The sequence below is a fragment of the Balaenoptera musculus genome, chromosome 15, assembly GCF_009873245.2.
Source record: "Balaenoptera musculus isolate JJ_BM4_2016_0621 chromosome 15, mBalMus1.pri.v3, whole genome shotgun sequence".
NCBI lineage: Eukaryota > Metazoa > Chordata > Mammalia > Artiodactyla > Balaenopteridae > Balaenoptera > Balaenoptera musculus.
This window is the reverse complement of record NC_045799.1, coordinates 31,345,409-31,370,627: the sequence shown is the minus strand read 5'-3', so window position 1 is coordinate 31,370,627 and position 25,219 is coordinate 31,345,409. Positions and strand designations below refer to the sequence as shown.

General features: G+C 47.2%; 1 protein-coding gene across 6 annotated transcripts in view; it reads right to left on the bottom strand.

The window, feature by feature from the left end:
* Positions 1-7,542: 7,542 nt before the first annotated feature.
* SMOX (spermine oxidase) overlaps positions 7,543-25,219 on the bottom strand; it is a 51,060-nt gene continuing 33,383 nt past the window's right edge. Inside the window, exons 4-8 of one of the 6 annotated variants that reach the window (XR_005016626.1) lie at positions 17,122-17,295; positions 16,200-16,959; positions 15,339-15,499; positions 8,884-9,070; positions 7,543-7,570 (exon numbers count right to left, since the gene is read on the bottom strand). Coding sequence is in view for 5 of the 6 variants with exons in the window: in XM_036827283.1 (XP_036683178.1) it covers positions 12,814-12,951; positions 13,396-13,485; positions 15,339-15,499; positions 16,200-16,959; positions 17,122-17,295 (1,323 nt within the window). In the remaining variant the exon portion in view is untranslated. The other 5 variants (XM_036827283.1, XM_036827287.1, XM_036827285.1 and 2 more) reach the window with 5 other exon arrangements.

Genomic DNA, 25,219 nt, shown 5'->3' with positions numbered 1-25,219 from the left:
TGTAGGGAGGGAGCCTTCATCAGAAGGATTTTAGGGGGCCTCCCTGTCCTGGATAACAATGGGTGTAGAGGCAGGTGGGGTCAGCAGCTTGCCCAGTACCTTCTCCAGGCTTGATGATCAATCAGCAAAACATATCTGACCTTTAAGCCTCAGCTCGTGTCTCCTGCACACGGGACTCTCTGCACACAGCTGCCTCCTCCTGTGCCCTCCACACCAGGGAAGGAGCCTTCAGGAGAGGGGGGTGGGGCTACAGAGCCCCAGAGAGGCTGTGCCACAGCAGAGGCATCCAGCATCGCAGTTCTAATCATCAGTAAAGCACTGAGCTGTTGACCTTGTTCTCAGGACATGGCAAAGAGTCCTGGAGTGGCCAAGAGGAATGGAGGGAATAGCAACAGCCCTTCTAGAGAAGGTAGCCTCTTGCAAGTGATTCTGGGACATCTGGGAGAAGGTCCTCAGGTACCCCAGCCCAGCCCATACAACTGATTAAAGAGACTGTCCCTGAGGTGCATATGAAAAATGGGGCCCTAGACTGCAGGAGGCCCCTGTGAAATGTCAAGGTGACTGGGGGAGCGGGGAAGACTCTCAGTACCCATCAAAATGGGACTAGGAGTTCCTTTACACAATCCTCAAGGGATGGAGTGAAGCCTGAAGGATTCCGTGAGTGGGAAGGAGGATGGTCTTGTGAAATGTGACAGAAACAGAAGCAAGCCTCCAAGGGCACTGGTATTTGCCCAATTCCCCACACACACATGCAATTCCTTAGAAAGCTGCATTCCCACTTCCCTCACAAGGCCCCAGCTCCAGTCTACCCTCCCTCTCCAGCTGGGCTCTTGCCACCCATCTTGCTTGCTTCCCACACTCCTTCCAGGACCTCTGTCCCAGCATCCCCCAGGGCTGCTTTTGCAAGTCACCTGGGACCTTTCATTTCCCCAATCTCCTCCCCGCCCCCGTCTCTGCCGTAGTCCACACTGGTGGCTGCTCCCTGCTTCCTGAAATATTCCTCGTCCTGCCTGAACCACACCCCTGGGATCTTCTCTCTCCCTCTCTCTCTCTTTCTCTCCCACTCTCTCTCTCTCTCTCTTTCTCTCTCTCTCTCCCTCCCTCCCTCCCTCCGTCCCTCTCTCCCCCTCTCTCTCCACCCCTCTCTCTCCCTCCTTCCCTCTCTTTCTCTCTCTCTCCCTCCCTCTCTCTCTCCCCCTCTTTCTCTCTCTCTCCCTCTCTTTCTCTCTCTCTCCCTCCCTCCCTCTCTCTCTCTCTCCCCCTCTCTCCCCCCCCCTCCCTCCCTCCCTCCCTCTCTCTCTCTCTCCCTCCCTCCCTCCCTCTCTCTCTCTCTCTCTCCCTCTCTCCCCCCTTCCTGTGCAGGTGCCTCTCTATGCCCTTAAGTGTCCCCCAGGGTTTTTTTTTTCCTTATCTCAACTTGCTACCCAATCTCATCCACTCCAAATCATCTAAATGACCACTTGTACATAAATGGATCCCAAGGGTCTACTCTAGCTCTAAATGTGTGTTCACCCTCCTCTGGATGACCCCAGACACCTCAAATACAAGCCCACCACCCTCCTGCAAAGCCATGTCCTCTACTCCATGCAGGCATGACAAGGCCAATGATGCTGAGGCTTCAGGCTCCCAGAGGCCCTGAGCCTGCCCGCCCTCTCCACTCACCATTATCTTCCCAAGACCTTCTTCCCAGACCCCCTGTTCAGAATTAAGCCCTGAGTAGCCCTCAGCCTCTCCAGTAGCTCACATCAAGCTCATCCTGGCTTAGAGTCCACTGATAGAATCCATGTCTTCATCCACTATGAGGAAGTGGACTGTCTGACCCAGGGCTGCTCCAGACTAGGTATAAGTGTTCATTAAATCCTAGATTGATGGAGTTGCCCCATTACCCTTGCCTGGGACACTGCCCCGGTGCCAACCTGATGGCTGGCTGACATCACCATCTTTGCAAGACCCTCCCCCCAGCTGGTTCCACCAGTCCTCAACGGGCTAGAACCTGTATTCTTCACCAGCCAGAGAGCCAGCTACACCCTGGACTTCTGCAGAAAGAAGTCCTCCTGCTCCAGGTGCCCTGCAGCCCACCCACCCCACCCACCTGGAGCCCCACTCTCCCCTGCAGGCCCCTCACCACCACTACCACCACTACCACCAGTACCACCACTACAACCTAGTCCCTTAGTCCCTCCTGCTCCAGGCACTGACAGGTCCTGGGGAAAGGTCTGGGACCTTGGTGACCTGTCAGATCCCTGACTCCTCAGTGCCCTCCTGACCCTGTTTCTATTCCCATCCTGTCATATCCCCAGGAGGTTACATGTTCACTGTCCACTTGCAAAAGAATTTCCTTTTTTTTCTTCTTCTGTGGTTCAGCGAAGCACAAAACCAGATGCTTGTAAAGGCTAAATCCGTCCCGTAGCCTCTCAGCTCAGAATAGCTCTCTGGGGAGCCCAGTGGACCCAGGTGGTGCTGGGGGTGGTACCTTTGGGAAGTGGGGCTGCACTCAGCTCTCCTGCAGGTCTGGGCTGGCGTTTCTTCCCTTCCCCCATCCACCCCTTGGTGGAAGCAGGGAAACAAAGGGGGTGCTGACCAAGCCCCTGGCCTACATTCTCAAATTGCTCTTTTCTGGAGAAGAATGAAGCAGGAATTCCAGGGTGAATTTGGAACCAAGAAGAAATGCAGGAACTGGGGCCACAACAGGCTGAGCTTTTAGAGCCAGGAGCAGGAGGGAAGGATGCATTGGAGGAGTACCTCACCCATGACATTTGTGGCCATTCCTTCCAGGAGTTCGCCATTCATGTGACTCCATCATGCTGTTTGCATCCACCTTTTTCTGTCCTGCCAGAAACCATAGGAGTCTCAGCTCTCATTCCTGAGACCAGCCACAAAGATCGTGGTTCACTAGCCAGTCTATGGATTGACTAATTTGAAGTCAGGTCTGAACAGCTGAGCAGGCAGATGGGAATGAGATGGAGCATGTGATACAAAACACAGCTGTCTGGGTACCAGTGTCTGTGGGTAGAGTAATTCTCCTAGATGGGGGAGGCGTGGAGCACATAATGAAGGACATCTCTAGCACACTGGATCAGTTAAAAATGCAGCTGCAAGTAATAAGGAAGCTGCTTAAACATTGGTCATTATTTTTCTCACCTGACAATTTATGAAGTAGGTAGTTTCTGGCAGTGTAAGTCACACACACAAGCTCTGTCTTTGCTTCATAGTCTTCAGTGTGTCGGTTTTTATCCTCCTTGTTGCTTCACCATGACCAATGGCACCATAACTCACATTCATATTCAAGCAGGAGAAAAAAGGAGAAGGGTCTGGGCTATGGAATCTGCCTCCTTTTATCAAGATAATAAAGTTTGCCCCAAACCACCCTTCCCCGGCACACCTCCACTTAGGTCTTAAGGGCCAGAAGTGGGTGCCATGCCCACCCTGCAAGGTAGACTGGTAAAATAAAAAACAAGATGGAGTGATTGGTTTAGAGCAGAGGTCTGCAAAGTGGGCCAAATTTAGCCCACCACCTGACTTTGTACAGCCTATGAACTAAGAATGGGTTTTACATTTTTAAATGGTTGGAGAAAAAAAAGTCAAGAGAATATTTCATGACAGGTGTATTGTATGAAAGTTATCTCTTGGCCCACAAAGCCTAAATTAAAAAAAAAAAATTTGTCGAAAAGTTTGTTGACCCTGCTTTAGGGCAAGGTGGATCATTGCCTCCCGTTGGAAACACTGCTGTTCTGAACAAAATCACGATTCTGGCAGCAGGAGGAAGCAATGGATATCAGGCAGGCAGCTTTCAGTGTCTGTCACAAAGGCGAGTCACCACACTGCAAGCCTGTGTCAGGTATCTAATCTGAAACAGCATAAGCTAAGAGTTCCCCCTCTCACCACAAACATAACACAAGGGGTTTTTTTTTGGAAGCCCTCTACCTCAAGGACATTTTCCCTAACTGACCAAATGTGTGGGATTTTGAAAGAGACTAATAAAAAGTAAAAGGGGACACAACAAAATATCTGGCTGGCTGTGCCCCAAAAGGCTCAATGAGGTATTATTTGCTCAATGAACTTGCCCCCAGCCAAGGGACAGGTCCTCAGTATTACAGGTCTAGAAAATGGGTCTGGTCGGTGTTCCACGGTGTTCCACAGTCTCATATAAGCTGACACAGATGGCCTAACTCACTAGGACATGAAGATCATAAGCTCAAAGCCAATGTGCTCATTTTTAATGGGAACTATAATTTAACTATCACACAAGCCAATGTCCTCATGATGATAAATGAACCTGATGGGAAGCCAAACTGTGGTCTGAAAGCCACTAGTGAGTTCAGAGGCCAAGCCAGGAAGTTAAAGGGAAGAGTCACTTATTTAGTGCACCAGGCATGGAGATCGGTCCCCAGGCCAGGGTTCCATCTCCCAGTGCATTGTGCCTCTGTTTCCATCATATATCCCTCTCCATCCTCCCATCTCATGCTTCAATCCCAGCCTTTTGTCTCACTCTGTACCTTTAAGTTTGCTTTACTTGTCTCTAATCTCATTTATCATGTGTCCAATTTCAGAGTGGAACCCTCAGAAGCCAGTCTTGAGAGCTTTTATGTCCAAGCTCTTAGGGAATAGTCACCCTAGTAGACAAGCCTACAAGTGCCAAATGCCTGGGCCTCTTACAGATTAGGCATTTGGTATTCCTCCAACCCCAGGTGGGAAATGCACCTGCTCAGATGGGCCCAGGTGCCCTCTGATGCCTCTCAACCAATAACAAATGGCCAGGTGATAGTCAATAAACAATGCATGCATTTTATAATATTTACTGACCACCTACTATGTGCCCAGTCAATGGGGATACATCCATTTAAAAAAAAAAAGTCAGTCTCCATGGAGTTCTCATTTCAGGAGAGACAGGAGTGATAGGTAATAACAACAAAACATATAGTAAATGGTGATAAGCAAAAGAAATATAACAGGGAAAGGGAACAGGAAGTGTTGAGGCTACAGGATGTGGCACTTTCAGTTTGAGTACCTAGGGAAGGTCTCAGGTAGAAGGTGATGTGTGAGAAAAGGCCTGAAGATGGTAATGATGTAAACCATGCAGATTGCTGGGGGAAAGCATTCCAGGCAGAGGGAACAGCAGGTGCAAAGTCCTAACTTAGGAGGAGACCTGGTATGATCAGATTAGCGAGGACTGTCCTACTGCCAAGAATTGTTTTCTGAGCAGCCGAGAACACAGTAATGATCACCCATCCTCTTGATTCCCTGCAGGAACTCTCTACCTTCAGCAAAGACTTTAATACTGTCCAAGCTTGTGGGTCTGGGTCAGAAGGGACCTTGAGAGCAGAGGGAAACATTGTAGTTTCTCAGGTGCTCCATTTGGTGGAAGAGGAGTAGCAGCAACTCTGAATTTTTAGAAGAAAGTTCTTCCTCATGAGCTGAGAACTGGGCAGTGGCAGTTAGAAGATCTTTCCTCAGTCTGGTAGAATGGAACTAAAAAAATGCCACTGGCTTCTATCTCTTCCAGCTCCTTAAGCCAGAGTCAAGCCATGAAATGAACGCTCCAGGAATCTGAATCCCTTGGCCCATTCCTGCCAGGCCCCTTTGCTGGAACTGTACCACCCTGTACCGTGGGTGGCTTCCCAGTCTATGGGCCATTGCTCACTCTATCACTAGTGCCTAGAAATATCCCTCTTGGGCTAGATGACTCCCCCACAGTGAGGTGTAACAGTCAACTATTGCCATGATAATGCTGCAAAACAAGCCACCCTTAAATTCACAGGTTATAAGAGCAAGCATTTGTTTTTCTTGTTTATGTGTCTGTCTGCAGGCGGTAGGTTTGGTTCCAGGCTTCTGTAGGCTCACATCTATTCCCCTTTCTCCATATTCTCCTTGAAACATCAGCTATCAGGGACCTGTTCTTCTTATGACAAATGGCAAGTAAACGAGAGGCCAAAACCAACTGTGCAAGCATGCTGGAAGCTTCTGCTCATACCACATCATGTCTGTTCATTTTCTGTTGGCCAAAACAAGTCAGATGGCCAAGCCCAAAGTCAATGGGGCAGGAAGATATATTCTGCTCCCAGAGGAAGAGGAAAGCGATTGAATATTTGCTGAATAATCTTTAATCCATTATAGGGAGCTGGGTTAGGACTTCAACACATGAATTTGAGGGGACATAATTCAGCCAATAACAACCTCTTTAGTGGGAGGAGATGCAAGATCACACAGCAAAGCAGGGAGAAATGAAGAACTGAGGTCACTTTTGCCATTAACAACCACAAGTGGCAACACCAATCTAGCTTTTGCCCTGAGCTAGAACAAGCTCTATTAAAAGGAATCAGGGTTCCCTGGAGAAATGGCTGTTTCAATGACAGAAGCAGGAAATATACAAGATAAGCCTGGAGAATCTTATAGTGCCAGAAAGTAAGGAAGTGCCCAAAAAAGAAAAAAACCCCACACATTGATGGGGGCATGTCAAAGGGACATAGGAGCCAAATGAAAGAGCTCCCAGCGACCAAAGTGGGAACAATTTAACAACAGTATAAAGTAGTATTAGATTATAATCCAAAGTATAAAATAAATATCCATGAGTCCATTCTGATATAAATAAATGATTGAATAAGTTAATAAATAGAGAGAGGTAAGGGAAGAGAAGGGACAATTTTCATACGTAGAAGAATTCCAAATAAATTATGTAGATACTCTACTCTAAAGGAGGGGAGCATAACTCCTTAAGTGTGGGCTGCAAAGCGACTTCCTTCCAAAGAGGACAGTACGATGGCGGGGGGTGGGAGGTTGGGGGTGGGGGGGGTGGAGATAACTTTACAGTACAGAAACCTCACAAAGTCTATCTCAGCAAAGTGATCAAGGTCATATGATGAGATGAAAATGGCACTTTAATCTGTGGTTTTCCTCCAGAAACCTATAACCCCAGTCTAGTCATGAGAAAAACATCAGAAAAATTCTAATAGAGGTGCATCCTACAATATACCTGACTATACTCCTCAAAACTGTTAAGATCATCAAAGACAAGGAGAGTCTGAGAAAACATCACAACCAAGAGGAACTTAACGAAACATGATGGCTAAATGTAATGTGGCATCCTGGATGGAATTCTGGAACAGAAAAAGACATTAGTTTATTCATTTAACCTATGGATTTATTTAGTAATAATATACCAATATTGGTTCATTGATTATAACAAATGCACCATATTAATGTAAGATTTTTTTCTGTAGCTGGATTTTTTTTTCAATATTTTATCTATTTATTTATTTGGCTGCGCAGGTCCTAGTTGCAGCACATGGGATCTTCATTGCAGCATGCAGGATCTTTTAGTTGTAGCATGCGAGATCTTTTTTAGTTGCGGCATGCGGGATCTTTTAGTTGCGGCATGCAGAATCTTTAGTTGCGATATGCAGGGTCTTTAGTTGTGGCATGCAGGGTCTTTAGTGTGGCATGCGGGGTCTTTAGTTGCAGCATGCAAACTCTTAGCTGCAGTATGTGGGATCTAGTTCCCTGACCAGGGATCGAACCTGGGACCCCTGCATTGGGAGCGTGGAGTCTTAGCCACTGGACAACCAGGGAAGTCCTGTAAAATGTTAATAATAGGGAAAATGGAGGTGGGGTCTATATACTCACTTTTTCTGTACATCTAAAACGGTTCTTAAAAAAGTCTATTAATACAAAAAACTGACAGAGTTGAAAGGATAAAGAAATACACAATTATAATTGGACACTTCAACTATTCTCTCAACAATCAAAAGAACTAGACAGAAAATCAGCAAGGATATAGAGGAAATCAACAACACTGTCAGCCAGCAGGATCTGATCAACATCTATAGAACATTCCACCCAACAACAGCACACTGCACATCCTTTGCAAGCACCATAGATCATATACCAAGATATACCATATCCTGGGCCATAAAAAAAAAAACCTCAACAAACTTAAAAGAATTGAAATCATACAGTCCAGATTCACTTGGGGAATAAGTTCATACTTATTTATTTACTTAATAAACTTATTTACTGAAGCATAATTAAACCTTTCTAGCACAGAAGCTGGCACACAAAAGTCTGCTGGATGAACAAAATAATGAATGAACGAATGAATGAATGAATAAAAAAGAAAATATCTTGGGGGCCAACAAGGCCCCTTTTTACAAAAGGTTAAGAATGAAAAATAAACGGTGTTCTAGAATAAGTTACAATCTTACTTTATTAACTTATTCAGCATTAATTAAAGGTACTTTCTATGATTTATCGAATTTTTTTTTTTATTCAGGAAAGCTCACAGAATCCAGGACACAAATGTTCCCTGTGCAGCAAGAGGGTTGCATTCCAAAATGGCCAGCAGATGGCGCCAAAGGATGTGGTTCAGCCCATGAGGTTGTCCTTCCACAGACCTAGAGGTTCTCCTCACCTCTCCCAGCCATGGAAAGGAGAGCCAGCCCAGTCCTTCCTGTGTCTCCCTCTGCGGCCTGAGGACCCCCACCAACCACTGCTAGGGTGAGGATAGTAAGAATGCAGAGAGAGCAAGTGTAGGAAATGCTAACGTGATGCTTGGCTGAAAGAGAGGCAAGGAAAAGTGGGAGTAAGATGAGGGTTGGTGATGGGAAAGATGTGAAGACACTGAAAGGTGGGTGGCAAGCATGGAGTGGACAGAATGGGGATAGGAAAGGACAAGCAAAGTCCCTGAGTTTGGGGCATGGGATGCACAAGTGATGGGTCACACACTTCCATTGTGCCTGGGAAAGGTCTAAAACAGCAGTCCCCAACATTTTTGGCACCACGGACCGGTTTCGTGGAAGACAATTTTTCCACAGACTGGGGGAGCAGGGGGGATGGTTCAGGCGGTAATGCAAACAATGGGGAGCGGCAAATGAAGCTTCACTCACTCACCTGCCACTCACCTCCTGCTGTGCAGCCCGGTTCCTAACAGGCCGCAGACCGGTACCGGTCCTTGGCCCAGGGGTTGGGGACCCCTGGTCTAAAAGGACAGGTGTGAAGGCTAGCAGTTTGTAGATTTGTCGAGGAAGTTGCCTCCAGGTGGCTTCTATTTTGTCCGTGAAGCAGGAGACCATGGTGCCTGTTGACAGTTGGTGGGGGAGGGGAGGTGTCAGAGTTGAAGGGGAGCTGACAAGGGAAGCCCACGAGGACTGCTGGCCAGCACCAAGGGTGGGTCTGGGGGATGACACCATTCAGCTCAGCTTCTTCATTCACTTGTTCATTCATTCTGCAAATATTCATTGATAACCCACTACACCAGGCACTATTTTGGACAATGTAACCTACATCCTGGGGAAGGGGTGGGGGGGACAGATGGACAAATAAACAAAAAAAAAATATGACATCATGGAAAGAGAAGGGCTATGAAGAAACAGGCAAGGGGAGAGACACAGATTGCTGGGAGTGCTGTGAAATGGGGTGCTTAGGGAAGTTTTCCTAGAGAAGTGACAGCTGATTAGAGAACTGAATGCAGTGAGGGAAAGAGACTTGTACTACCTAGGGGCAAGCATTCCAGATAAAGGGGACAGCTAGGGCCAACAGAAGGGGGCCATGGAAGGAAGTGGGGGCCACAGAACAGATCACACAGGACATTGGAAATCACCTTTTATGCTCAGTATGATGGGAATCACTGGAAACCAGGGAAGCACATAACTGGATTCATATAGTTTAAAGGATTACACTGGCTGCTGTGTGGAGAACAGGCTAAAAGGGCCAAGCATGGAAGAAGGGACACCAGCTGGTCATTATGAGAAAACACGGCTTTCATGTGAATATACCATTATGTTTGGCAGACCATTAATTAGACAGGCAGTTCTCTAGAACTGAACCAGCAGCCCACCTCACTCTGCACCTTGGGATCACCTGTGGGCTCATCCTGACAGCCCCGAGCAAATGCAGAGTGACTCAAACCAAAGGCACTTCACTCCTACCTTTGTTTGTAGGTAGGGCAGACATTCCAAGTGGCTCCCATGAAGAGGGAGCTAATACTGCTCACCTGTTCCAGAGCAGCAAAAGTGGAAAGAGACAGTATTTGCCAAGTAACCCAGGCCCCCTGAAGGAACATTTCTGAGGCTTCCACAAAGCCACAACTGAACACCTTGCCCATGGATTCACTAATGCCCACAGCACAAGAAACCATGCAACAAATTCTACACAGAATCCAGTGCCAGGAAAGAACTTTCCTCTCAAGTGACCTCCCACAGGTGACAGAAATTGTATAGCAGGCATGGGCACAGGTGTTGGCCTGAGCATGCCATGTTAGACACCACTAAGAGTCATTTGAGTTTCAGTCAATGCCACGGCTGTTTCAGAAACCTAATCACAGGAAGGAACTCAGCCTGTGTCCCTGGTACATCTAGTCTCTGGTACATATTTCTGGTGGGCATATGCACTCATTTCTCTTCGGTATATACCCAGGAGTGGAAATGTTGGCAGGCACATGGCCTGCTTTAGTAGAATCTGCCACCACAGTTTCCCAGTGTGGTTGTACCCTGTTCCACTCTGTCTGGTAATGGCCTAAGATTTTTTTTTGATGGCACCAGCCTCTTCTTTTTATCACATAATAACTAGAATAAGCCTGCACTGTAGCACCAAACAGACCTTGGATCAAGTCTCAGCATCACCACCTACCTGAGTGATCTTAGGTGCATTACTTGGATTACTTAACTCTCTGGAAGTTTTGCTTCCCCGATGGGATGAATCACCCTCCCCAGCCTGAGCTGGCATCCATGTCAAATTAAGAGACTACCTCCAGCACTGACGACTACCCTCCTGACTTGCGCACACCTGAATCTCCCCAACATGCAATCACCAAATAAACATTTCCAGCCCTTCACCCTCATAGAGTTCTTCAAAATTCCTACACCTGTGATCCAGAGACTACGTATTACTTTCATCCCCCATACTTATGTGATGGGCCACTTCTGTCACCACTTTCCCCAGCACAGTTGGTGGGGAAAGTCCAGGACATGGGGAGGGTCCAAGACTGGATCAGTGCCTCCAAAGGTGAAGTTAATAGAAGGTGCTTCCTGCAAAGTAACTCTGGCCAGGAAGGAGACAGACACTCTCTGACCAAAGTAAGATGCAAATTGACATTGTCCATTTAAGTATTGTTATGGAAAGATCTCCAAGATACATTATGTTAACTAAAACAAGCAAAATGCAGAACAGGATGAATACTTTGTCACTTTAGCATAAAAAGGAGAGAGAATGGTATACATTTACAGTGACATATCTAAAAACGGATACACAAGATACTAATAACATGAGGCCATTGGAAGTGGCAATGGTATTGGGGACAGGCGTGGGAGGAGGTTGTTCAGTGTATCCTTTTATGACTTTAGAGCTTGAACTACATTGATAGAGCCTCTATTCAAAAAAAATTTTTAAATATATACTTACAGTTTTTCAAGTTATGCATCAGGTGAACATGAATCCCTGACATAAACTCCATGAGGGATATCTGGTGGGTCAACCCTGGCAAAGCAAGGATGCCTATTAGATATGTCCATGTAGGTGTGTGTGTAGGGGTGTATATGCATGTAGGAGGGTGTGCATGTAGGGATGTGCAGGCAGGTGCAGGGAGGCGTGTAGAGGTATATCTATGTGTTAGACATGTCCATCACAGCCTGAGGTGAGGGGGGAAAGGATGTAGAGTCGTATCAAGGGCACTGCCCTAAACTTCTGAAGAGTGGACCCAACCTAAGTTCATACAGAGTTAGACCAGGGGGTGCACCTGACTTTTCATCACTTCCTCCACCACCCAACCCCTCAACCCTATAGAATTCAAATTCTGTCACTAGAAATCTGGAGTAAGAAAATGACTAAATGTTCTTTAAGGTTTTATGCATGTGTGTAGGTGTAGTTGTGTATAGGTGTAAGGGTGTGGGGTAGTGTATCTGTGTGGGAGTGATGTATGTGTGTGGGGGTATACAAGGGGTATATATGTGAGTGTGTGTGTTTTCACTCAGCAAAAAAATGGCTGGACTATCCACCTTCCCAGAAGTCAACAGCAGCTAAGCCAAGGGCCAGACCCAGGGCCCTGTGGCCAGGTGACACTGATTAATAATTAACACATCTGAGCTTGGCATGGAGCCACAACAGGTGTCCCCTCCCATAAAACTCACCTTCACTCCATGTGGCCATGTTACCCAATCAGGCTCTGAGAAGTCTGGCAAATGGCCAACAGGCAGACCCAGGCCTGTCCTGAAGGAGCTGAGGCTGGGCAGTGAGGGGCCCTTACTCCAGAGGGGTCTCACGGGCAGGAAGGTAAACAACCACAAACAGATTGGGGTAAGGGGATGCCCCTTCCACTAAAGGCAGGCACCTTCCTTTCTGGGGGTATAGCCAGACCACAGCGCCCCCCACCATCCCTTCACTCAAAGAGGATATGATAGATAAACACAGACACACATACACACATGTACACACACACACACACACACACATATACACACGAGTCTAAGAAAAACGGAAGAGAGAAGCTGAGGAGCACAGGAAGGGCAAGCCTCTTTTATTATCCCAAAATGTAGAGTATTGAAGGCACTTACAATAACAAGTTCGGAGATGAGGGGAGGCATGGGGAGGTCAGAGGTCAGAGCACAGAGGTAAATCAACAGACCCCACCCTGGTCACCACCCAGCAAGGAGAAAAGGAAAAGCTACAGGGCCAGGTCTGAAGCCATTTAGATGTCTAGCTCTACAAAAGATACAAATCCATTCTCCAGAGGATCAGGAAATGAGGAGTACACAAACAGCAAGGGGCAGGGCTGACAGTCACAAGTTAGTGGTTCTTTAAGGAACACGCTCGGCAGCAAGGAGGCCCTCAGGTCCCCTGCTGGAAGAGGTCTCGGTACATCTCAATGAGACGGGCAGCCTCGCGCTGGCCAGAGAGCAGAGCACCATGGGTGGTGGAATAGTACTTGCGGTGGGTGGCCTCACCTGAGAACAGCACCTGCATGGGCTGGGCAGGGGGACAGGGAAGTGAAGGTGGAGGAGCAAGAAAGGCTACCTGTCTGCCTCAGAACCCCCCATCCATACTACAAGTCAGAGAGGAATAAGCAGGCATCTGAGATGCAGGTACTGCTATTTCCACAGGATGAGGAGTTGCCCATCCCCCTGCCCATCTTCCCCTGCTTCTTCCCCAAACATCCAGGCCTCAGTCCTTTCTGCTCTGAGGCTTTCATGAGTCCTGGCTCTACAATTTCAGAGACTCACTGTGCCTCTTACTAGTGAACTCAGGGAATGATTTAACCTCCCTAAGCTTTGATTTTCTCATCTCCAAAATGGGTTTATACCCTCTACTTCTGAGAGTGGGTGTAAGAATTAAGTGAAATAATGTATTTAAAGGACTCAGAACCTGAAAGAATATAAGCCCTCAATAAAGTTAGGCAGTAATTTAACAAACCTTTATGGAGCCCCTATTAGGTTCCAGGGACTGTTCTGGGCACTTGGAAGATAAAAGGTGACCAGGCAGCTGCTTTGAGGAGCTTCCTTGCTGGTGGGGAAGCCAGACACGAAACCCAATTACTAAATGGCGTCATACGTGACGTGATGGGTGTTTGGGCGAGGTGCTGAGAGCCCACAAAAGAGGCCCACTGTCAGGGAGATCACACAAAGCTTCCCAGAGGACAGGACCTTTGGGCTTCTTCTCAGAAGATGCTGGATAAATAAACAGGCAAAGGACGTTTCAGGAAGAAGGAAAAATGGGGGCAAAAATGCACCAAAACAGGCCTGGTCTAGGAGACAGAGAGAATTTTGGTATAGCCAGGGCTTAACCTTAAGAAAGGAGGCTGTTTAGGTGGGGTCCAAGCACAGAACAAATGCTTGCATTCCAAGCTTGAGTCTGGATTTTATTCCAGTACATCCCAAACTGAATGTGCAAAGGTACCAGCTGGGGACCATGGTAGGATGCAGTTTTTAATTCATCAGGTCTGGGGTGGGCTGAGAGTCTGCACATCTAACATGCTCCCACATGATGCCAGTGCTTCTTGTCCATGGACCACCCACCTTGAGTAGTGAGGTTTTAACCCATCAACAAAGAGCCCACAGAGGTGGTTAAGCTGAAAGGGGGGCACGTATTGTGGCAGAGGGCAAGCTCCCTACTCCCACATCCATTCTCTTTCTCCTCAGTAACAAAAATCCTGTCTTTTAACTGGGTCCATTGCCATCCAGAAAAAAAAAAAAAAAAAAAGATGTATCCCAACCTAGTATCCCACTAGCAGCTGGTGGAGTCATGTGACTAAGTTCTAGCCAATCAACTTCAAGTGCACTGTTGCTTGGAAACACTGACTCAGCCCAGGGGTTCCGTTCTTTTACCCATCAGCCTGTCACAGACATGAGAGTGAGAGCAGCAGCCTCCACAGCCCTCTTGGACCACGAGGTGACCTGGAAGATGGAGCCAGGTGCTACTGATACTGGGCCCTGACACCTACCTCCGGATTTCCTTTTATGTGACCTAAGTAAAGTTCCATCTTGTTTAAACCACAGTTTGTTTTGTTTTGCTTTTTGTTATATGCACTAGTCCTAACTGATGCAGGTGACAAGAGAAGGTGTGCTTTTCAGGAGGATGGCTGTAGCAGCACTGAAGGCCTTTTCCTCTCTCCCCCTGAGTACAGCCAGGGCAGGCACAACACATATTGGTTGACTACAATCTTCTTCACCAATTACACCAAAGAATTATTTTAAATATAATTCTGTTGGGATTTTAACATTTATTGTATGTGTATGCTTGGTGGGGGAAACTCAAAATTTACTTCATGGGAACAGAAATATATAGAGATAATTTCTTTTCAATTTATTATTTTTCTGTGTATATTATTACATAGTTGATGTAATTTGGGGGAGGGTCAGTATTCTCAATTTTATTTTCTAAAACATATCGGGGAAAATAAACAAAACATACTCGGTCAGTGCTGTCCAAAAGAACCTTCCACGATGACAGAAATGCTCTATAGTGACACACTCTAACGTGGTAACCATGAGTGACAGGTAGCTCTCAAACTTGAAAGGTGGCTAGTGCAACTGATGAACAAAATGTTGTATTTATTACTTTAAAGCTAATGGCTACCATATTGGACAGCACAGCATTAAATGGCTCAGTTTTTATAACCTCAAGAAAGAGTTTAACACATCTCAATTTGACTCTGTTCTTCCAGATGTTAAGTGCACATTTTCTTGTTTTCTCCTTCATTATGGGAGCTACTCCATCTATCTTACCTTGACACTCCTCAGTGAACACTACCCTCCCACTCCTCCCCTGGACCAAACACACATACAAAATGCCCATTGCACCCCTCACAGATCCCCTCACTCTGCACCCCCTCACATACCCAGCACACTCACACTCACCGCTGTCTTGGAGCTCTCCGTGTATGGCAGGGGCTTGGCCAGCTTCTCCACATCTGCCCCACTCGAGCCCACCTGTGTATATGAATAGGATCCCCGGAAGTAGGGGTTGCTGCCCCAGGCCGAGCGCAGAATTCGCCGAGGCTTTGGAATGTTGGGGTTCCCTGTTGGGGAGTAAGAAGAGCCAAGGGGAGGGAGAATTTGAAATGGCTGCACACAGAAGACACCCCTGAGAAGACAACTCCCACTCTACCTCTAGGGCTCCAGAAAGGCCAGGCTACTACAGATAAACATGGAGGATGGAGGACGGAGGGATGGAGGCTGGGGTTCAAGCTGTGTACCCCTCAATGCCTCGTTGTGACCCCCAGCAAAACACCTCCTCTCCGTGGGCCTTAATTTTCCTATCTGAAAAAAGTCCAGATAATAATGTTCCCCCTTCCAACTTCAGGGGTTCTTGTGAGGCTCTTCTGGGATAGTGGAGGAAAGATGTTCAACTAAAAATCAGACAGAAAAAAACCACAAATCCATCTCTTAGCAAGACAACATGAGTAGGAAATCGGCAATCTGAGGTTTTGCGGTGAAATCTGTTTTTTTCACCAACAGCCCTTAGAAACAGAGAAGAAATACAGAGTCTGTGGTTTTGAGTGTCTCAAGTTCCAAACAGGGGGAGAGCCTGCAATTTAGGAGGCCAAGGCCAAGATGCAGTGCCCTACCGCATCTCTCCCAGTGGGCACACCACCTCAGTGTCACAACCTAGGGATGAGGATGCTAGCACACGGTTCAGGAGACTCAGAGGGTCTAGCGGAGGAGGGCAGACGCAGTGAGGCCCATGGAGCAGGCAGCGGGGCAGGGACAGGGACGCACCTGTGAACTGCCGCAGCATCTCTGTGCAGATCTCGGCCACTGCCTCGTCATCACACTTCTCCATGACAAGGGCCTCCTCCCCACAGATCCAGCCACTCAGCACGTGGCCATAGCGCTCAGGCGGGTAGAGGACATCGAAGCCACAGATCTTGCGGTACCAGAGCTCGGGTGGGTAAGTAAGCGTGTGGCTCTCCGCCTCGTCCTCCCACACAAACTGTAGGCTGTTGCACTCGGGGCCCCAGAAGGGCTCCTCGAATTCTAGAAAGATCTTGTCGGTGGTGCCGATGCCCAGTCGGTGGATGGCAGCCACCTTCTCGGCGGGCAGGCCTGGCCGGAAGAAGCTGGCATGCTGCGTCTTGAGCACGCCCAGCGACACGGTCACGATCACGTGGTCCGCTGGGATCACCTCACAGTCCTCGCACTCCACCACCACCGGCCACTGCTCATCCTCATCCTGCCTCTCCCCCTGGGGCTCCTCTCCACCCTGGTTGCCCTCCCCAGTGTCATGATTATGGTTACCCTCACCCCGGGGCTCAATCTCAGGGCCCCGAGGGCAGGAAGAGGCCTGGTCCCAGTGAACACAACGGACAGGTTTCCCCAGCTGGATGATGTGGGCCGGGATGCCCTCAGCCAGCAGCTCCACAACCCGCATGAAGCCCGAGGGGATGATGTGGTGGGCACCGGGAATCTCAGTCCACTCCCCAAAGGCGCTCAGGGACACCTCGTCCATGCTGTGCGAGCTACTCTCACAGCTCTCCACCTGTGGGAAGAGCCAGAGGGGAGCCAGGTGACCGCCAAGGCTGGGCAGGGGTAGGAGCAGGACTTTAGGGCAGTGCCGCCCTCCTCGGACCCAGATTCCCCAGGGTCAGTCTTCCTCACTCTGGCATTTGTACTCAACAGATCTCCGAGATGGCAAAGATACCTTCAGGTACTGCTGGATCATGGCGAGCTTCAGGCGCTTGGTGGCCTCTGGATCATCAGGGTCGCCCCTAATGCGGTTGCGCACCTCCTCTCGGGTGAACACCCCCACGCTGTTCTGACTCTCAGCATTGACTGGTTTACCGTGCCGGAAGAACTCTTGGGTCAAGTTATAGACCTACAAAGAGACCCCAGGAGACTGAAAACACATTCACTCATCCCACCTCCATCTCAGACCTAAGAGCTCCAATTCAGTAGTCACCACCTCCAAGGTATTCCCGGATGTGCTGAGCCCATGGGGCCTCTCCTTTAGTAAATCAACATGGTGCTCAGTGCTGCACTGAGGCTGAACCAACAAAATTGAGGTTTGGGGCTGAACCTGGGCAGTCAGCTTCCTTGCCTCCACACACAGGAGGTGGGATGGGTCCCAGAGGCTCTCTTGCTGAGCCCCTGCTTAGAACAAAGTGAAATGTCTGGTGCCTATACAGTCTGTGGGGAAGGAACTGCTACTTCATGCGCTCTACATGGCTGAGCGTACTGCCCACTGAAGAACCCAGGTCTACACACATTTCCCTTTTCCAAGAACCAAATGCACAAACTCTTCCCCTGACATTCCTGCTCAAGTGTATCTGCTTCACCCTATCCCAAGAGGGCGTCTGGAGCTGTGGCCTGGGTGTTTTGGGGGAGAGGGAGCAGAAGGGGCCCTGAAATCTGATCTTTCGGGAGACCCTCCCTATTCATACTCAGATCCACACAAAGTGCCCTCTTTACTGCAGGACCCAGACGCATTTAAGGAAGATGGCCATGTTGGGGCAGGGCATGTGGAGAGGAAGGAGGCCCCACTGCACCGAGGAATGGAAGTATATTTCACGGGCATATTTTGGCAAGAACTCCAAACCACACGTCATCAACAAAAAGCAATGAACAGTCCCTTGGAGTGGGGGCCTATTGCCTCCCCTGCCTGCCTGATACAAAACTCCCACCAAACACTGGGCAGGTCTCCCTGAGGAAAGTAAGCCAGTCCTGGGTCAGGCTGGGATCCCCAAAGGGCAAGGTCTGAGCCCCAACACTCACTCAACAAACATTTACTGGGCTCTGTGCCCAACACAAGTTGTAATGGTGAGGAAGACGGACATGGAACCAAGCTCCTGTCCTCACTCAAGTTGGAGAGATATCATAACTGGGCTGTTTCTATATGATGTGCTGTGACAAGAACCCAGGGGTTGTGAGATCAACTCAGACAACCTTGGACAGTCAGGAGATAGCCAAGTAGGCAGTGGAAAGGAGAGGAAAAGTATTTCAGGCAGAAGGAACGGCATATTCAAAGACAGGGGAGAGGGAGAGTGTAAGATGCAAAGTGTCTCTGTCTTGCTGAAGTGGGCAGCGAGGAGAAAGACAGTTGCAAGAGAGGACTTTGGAAAGGCAAGCAGGGGCCAGGGCACGAAGGACTAACAGTCATGCCAAGGACCCTGGACTTTATCTAAGACCCTGGCAGATTTCCCTGGTGGTGCAGTGGTTAAGAATCCACCTGCCAATGCAGGGGACATGGGTTCAAGCCCTGGTCCAGGAAGATGCCACATGCAGTGGAGCAATTAAGCCCATGAGCCACAACTACTGAACCTACACGCTGCAACTACTGAAGCCCGCACGCCGCAACTACTGAAGCCCACGCGCCTGGAGCCCATGCTCTGCAAAAAGAGAAGCCACCACAATGAAACCCGCGCACCGCAAGGAAGAGTAGCCCCCGCTCACCACAACTAGAGAAAAGCCCGTGAGCAGCAACGAAGACCCAATGCAGCCAAAAATAAATAATTTTTTTTTTTTTTTTTTTAAAAAGAGCCTGGCATCACTGAAGGGTTGTGAGCATGATCACATGCCCACTCTCCCTCCCAGGACACTGGCAAGTTTGGGCTCCTTGGCCAAACATCTGTGGCTGATGCTGATTAATGGCGTGTTTCCCCTCCTAAAGTGAATCTGAATTTGATCAACACACATTCATAGGAATATGTCTGCCCTGCAACCCGGCCCTGGGGCTGCTGAGTAGAGGAAGGAAGGTGGCATGGCCCACCCCCCACCACTCCACTCAAGGGAAAAGCCTCCACATAAGATAGAAACATGAATTAAACATGTCTTTGAATATAAAATATAAAGAAGAAAATGACAAATTATTCCTTTTTCTTCTCCCTACAGTCACAAGATGCTGGGCGTTTGGTCTTAACTGGAGTCCTCAGCAAATTCCTCACCCAGTTCCACTGCCAAGGAGTCAGGCTTTCAACTTGCCTCCTCCCCACCCCGGGTTTTTCCCTTCAGTGATAAGCAACACAGTGGCTAGTCAGCTTATGTTAACTAAAGGCCAAAATGCCCAACTGAGGACAAACAAAGTTAGTCCATCTATGTGATTCTTTGTGTCAACCACTGACTAGGACAGCCTTAACTGAACATGTATTTGTCATGTTCAGTCTCCTGTCCTGGGTTAAATGACATCTTCCCAATGTGATGCAAGGGAAATGGGACAGGTCTGTAACAGCTAATAATACTCACCCCAATTCTCATTAAGCACTTTTCATTAGGATCTCATTTAACCGTCATGACACTATGAAGTAGGTATAACTGTGTCCACTTTACAGGTGAGGAAAGTAAGGCTCAGAGAGGCTCAATAACTTGCTCACGATTATACAGCTAATAAATGGTAGAACTGGTATTGGGTTGGCCAAAAAGTACCTTCGGTTTTTAAATAAAAATAAAAGACACATTTTTTCAATTTCACCAAGAACTTTATTGAGCAACATATTCACCATCTTGTCCCACTACCTTCTGCCATTTTTCAGGCACCTTCATAATTCCACCTTCCCAAAACTTTTTATCTTTTTGAGCAAAGAACTGTTCCAGGTGCCTTTTACAGTCTTCCAGGGAATTGAAATTTTTTCCATTAAGAGAATTTTGTAAAGACCGAAATAAATGGAAATCCAAAGGTGCAATGTCTGGTGAATACGGCGGATGAATCAGAACTTCCCAGCCAAGCTGTAACAGTTTTTTCCTGGTCATCAAAGAAACATGAGGTCCTGCATTATCCTGATGGAAGATTATGCATTTTCTGTTGACTAATTCCAGACACTTTTCCTCGATTGCTGCTTTCTAATTGGGAGCAGTACTTGTTGGAATTAATCATTTGGTTTTCCAGAAGGAGCTCATAATAGAGGGCTCCCTTCCAATCCCACCATATACACATCATTTTCTTTGGATGAAGATCGGCCTTTGGTGTGGTTGGTGGTGGTTCATTTCCCTTCCCCCACAATCTCTTCCATTCCACATTATTGTACAGTATCCACTTTTCATCGTCCATCACAATTTGTTTTAAAAACGGACCATTTTCATTATGTTTAAGTACAGAATCACATGCAGAAATACAGTCAAGAAGGTTTTTTCGCTTAACTTCTGTGGAACCCAAACATCAAAGCAATTCACATAACCAAGCTGGTGCAAACGATTTTCAGCACTTGATTTGGATATTTTGAGTATGTCGGCTATCTCTCGCGTGGTATAACGTTGATCATTCTCAATTAATGTCTCGATTTGATCGCTATCAGCTTCAACTGGTCTACCCGACCATGGAGCATTGTCCAGCAAGACATCTCCAGCATGAAACTTCACAAACCACTTTTGACACGTTCGATCAGTCACAGCACCTTTTCCATATACTGCACAAATCTTTTTTTGTGTTTCAGTTGCATTTTCACCTTTCTTGAAATAATAAAGCATAATATGGCAAAAATGTTGCTTTTTTTCTTCCATCTTCAATATTAAAATGGCTACATAAAAATTCACCAATTTTGATAAGTTTTTTTTAAATGCATGCTGATATGACAGCTGTCACAATACAATCTAACAAAATTGTTTTGAATGAATTTAAAGACAACAAAGTACTACTAGAGCCATCTTACGGAAAAAAACGAATGAACTGTTTGGTCAACCCAATACTTGAGTCAAGGTAATCTTGCTACAGAGATTAAGCTCTATATGATAACGACTGAACAAACTCATTTATTTGTTAACAAATATAATACATTCAAATGAGTAGCCCTTCAAAGTCATCACCTTGGGAGGGAGGCTACATATTTATTATGAAACCACCCTCAGGCAAGGCTTCACATTCTTAGAGCACACCTCTTCAGAATGGCCTCCAGCATTGTCTAACAGCTACATAAGGAAATCTCTCTTTTGACTTCATGGTTAACACCTCTTCCTTCTGACCCAAAGCAGCACTACCCAGAGCGATAACCCACCTTTATCCATCCTACTTTCCATGACTCACACTCTTGGCTTTCAAAAATCAAACCCACAAGCAGAAGTTGATGATGATCTACTTTGAGGGACATTTAAAAGAACAAGTAAGTCATGGACCCTGAAAGTCATTCTCAAGAGGCATCCATGCTTGAAGCACTCACAATAACATGGGAATCAGGACGTGACTGATTCCCAGTAGACCAAGAAGGTCTACTTTGAAGAATACTAACTCTTACCTGCTTAATAATAATATTAGAAGTAAGAACACACAACACTATAGAATTGTACATAACATACTATGTGGGTGCACACACATAAGACAGTGAGTGTGCCTGCCCTCCATTGAGCAGGGATGACTCCAAAGCAAGAGTCATTTCTCCTTTCCCATGCCCAGGAGACATAGAAAATGTACAATAGGTGGCTGTTGACCAATTTACTGACCTGAAGTGAAGGGTCATTACACTATAAATGACAAGCTATCCGAAGGCAAGATCTACATGTTACCTTGCTTGTTCTTTGCAGTTCTTTTCAGCACCACTGAAAGTTACTAAAAATATTAACATTCTTTTTTAAAACCTGAATAAGACAAGGATGTGTGCCATTGACACTTCTATCCAACACTGTACTGGAGATTGACAGTGCAGTAAGGCAAGAAAAAAAAATTAATAGTTTTAAGTTATGCTGTCCAATACAATAGCCACTAGATCTCTATAGCAATTTAAAATTAAATTAAGCATTTAGTTTCTCAGTATTCCTAGCTACATTTCAAGAGCTCAAAGGCCACATGTGGCTAGTGACTGCCATACTGGATAGATGTCTAAAACATCTCCATTATCGTGGAAAATTCTATTGGACAACGCTGGTCTGAGGATTAGAAAGGAAAAAGCAAAATTCTCATTTTTTTGGTATAGGATTATATACATAAAATTCCAAAATACCATTAGAACATAAATTAATGTGGTATATTAATAGATATAGTATTAGAGTTAAAATAATAATTTAGCAAGGTAGCTAAAATCAATAAATAAAAATCAGTTATAAATACCCATGACATTTTGCACATAACTAGAAAAAATAATCTTAAAATTTATATGGAACCACAAAAGATCCCAAATTGTCAATGCAATTTGAGAAAAAAGAACAAAGCTGGAGGTATCACACTCCCTGACTGCAGACTATACTACAAAGCTACAGTAATCAAAACAGCATGGTACTGGCACAAAAAGAGACACATAGATCAATGGAACAGAACAGAGAGCCCAGAAATAAACCCACACACAATTAATCTTTGATAAAGGAGGCAGAATATACATGGGAAAAAAACAGTCTCTTCAATAAATGGTGTTGGGAAAAGTGAACAGCCACATGTGAAAGAGTGAAATTAGAACACTTTCTCACACCATATACAAAAATAAACTCAAAATGGATTAAAGACCTAAATGTAACAATGGAAACAATGAAAATCCTAGAAGAGCATAGGCAGAACACTCTTTGACATAAATTGTAGCAATATTTTTTTTCAATCAGCCTCCTAAGGCAAAAGAAACAAAAGCAAAAACAAATTTAATTTAATTTAACCTAAAAGTTTTTGCACAGCAAAGGAAACCATTAACAAAACAAAAAGCCAGCCTACTGAATGGAAGAAAGTATTTGCAAATGATATGACCAATAAGGGGTAAATATCCAAAATATATAAACAGCTCATACAACTCAATATCAAAAAAACTATCAACTCGATTAAAAAATGGGCAGAAGATCTGAATACACATTTTTCCAAAGAAGATATACACATGGCCAACAGGCACATGAAAAGATGCTCAACGTAGCTAATCATCAGAGAAATGCAAATTAAAATGACAATGAGATATCACCTCACACCTGTCAGAACAGGTATCATCAAAAAGAACACAAATGGGGAATAGGGCAAGATGGCGGAAGAGTAAGATGCGGAGATCACCTTCCTTCCCACAGATACATTAGAAATACATCTACACGTGGAACTGCTCCTACAGAACACCCACTGAACCCTGGCAGAAGACGTCAGACCTCCCAAAAGGCAAGAAACTCCCCACCTACTTGGGTAGGGCAAAAGAAAAAAGAAATAACAGAGACAAAAGAATAGGGACGGGACCTGCACCAGTGGGTGGGAGACATGAAGGAGGAAAGGTTTCCACACACTAGGAAGCCCCTTCACGGGCGGAGACTGCGGGTGGCAGAGGGGGGAAGCTTCAGAGCCACGGAGGAGAGCACAGCCAAAGGGGTGCGGAGGGCAAAGCGGAGACATTCCAGCACAGAGGCTCGGCGCCGAGCAGCACTCACCAGCCCGAGATGCCTGTCTGCTCACCCGCCGGGGCGGGCGGGGTCTAGGAGCTGAGGCTCGGGCTTCGGTCAGATCGCAGGGAGAGGACTGGGGTTGGCGGCATGAACACAGCCTGAAGGGGTTAGTGCGCCACAGCTAGCCAGGAGGGAGTCCGGGAAAAAGTCTGCAGCTGCCGAAGAGGCAAGAGACTTTTTCTTCCCTCTTTGTTTCCTGGTGCGCGAGGAGAGGGGATTCAGAGCGCCGCCTAAACAAACTCCAGAGACGGGTGAAAGCCGCGGCTATCAGCGCAGACCCCACAGCAACAGGGGCGCAGAGGGAAAAGTGGAGAGATTCCAGCACAGAGGATCGGTGCCGACCAGCACTCACCAGCCCGAGAGGCTTGTCTGCTCACCCACCAGGGCGGGCGGGGGCTGGCAGCTGAGGCTCAGGCTTCGGTCAGATCGCAGGGAGAGGACTGGGGTTGGCGGCGTGAACACAGCCTGAAGGGGTTAGCGCACCACAGCTAGCCGGGAGGGAGTCCGGGAAAAAGTCTGCAGCTGCCGAAGAGGCAAGAGACTTTTTCTTGCCCCTCTGTTTCGCGGCACGCAAGGAGAGGGGATTCAGAGCGCCGCCTAAACGAACTCCAGAGACGGGCGTGAGCCGCGGCTATCAGCGCGGACCCCAGAGATGGGCATGAGATGCTAAGGCTGCTGCTGCCGCCACCAAAAAGCCTGTGTGCGAGCACAGGTCACTCTCCACACCGCTCCTCCCAGGAGCCGGTGCAGCCCGCCACGGCCAGGCTCCCGTGATCCGGGGACAACTTCCCCTGGAGAACGCAAGGCGCGCCTCGGGCTGGTGCAACGTCACACTGGCCTCTGCCGCCGCAGGCTCGCCCCGCATCCGTATTCTTCCCTCTCCCCGGCCCGAGTGAGCCAGAGCCCCCGAAGCATCTGCTCCTTTAACCCCGTTCTGTCTGGGCAGGGAACAGATGTCCTCAGGCGACCTACACGCAGAGGCGGGTCCAAATCCAAAGCTGAACCCCGGGAGCTGTGTGAACAAAGAAGAGAAAGGGAAATCTCTCCCAGCAGCCTCAGAAGCAGCAGATTAAAACTCCACAAACAACTTGATGTGCCTGCATCTGTTGAATACCTGAATAGACAATGAATCATCCCAAATTCAGGAGGTGGACTTTGGGAGCAGGATATATTAATTGTTCCCCTTTTCCTTTTTTTGTGAGTGTATATGTGTATGCTTCTGGGTGAGATTTTGTCTGTATAGCTTTGCTTTATAATAGCTTTATTTTAGTTCATTATATTTTATCCTCTTTCTTTCTTTCTATTTTTTCTCCCTTTTACTCTGAGCCGTGTGGATGAAAGGCTCTTGGTGCTCCAGCCAGGCATCAGGCCTCTGAGGTGGGAGAGCCAACTTCAGGACACTGGTCCACAAGAGACCTCCCAGCTCCACGTAATACCAAATGGCAAAAATCTCTCAGAGATCTCCATCTCAACATCAAGACCCA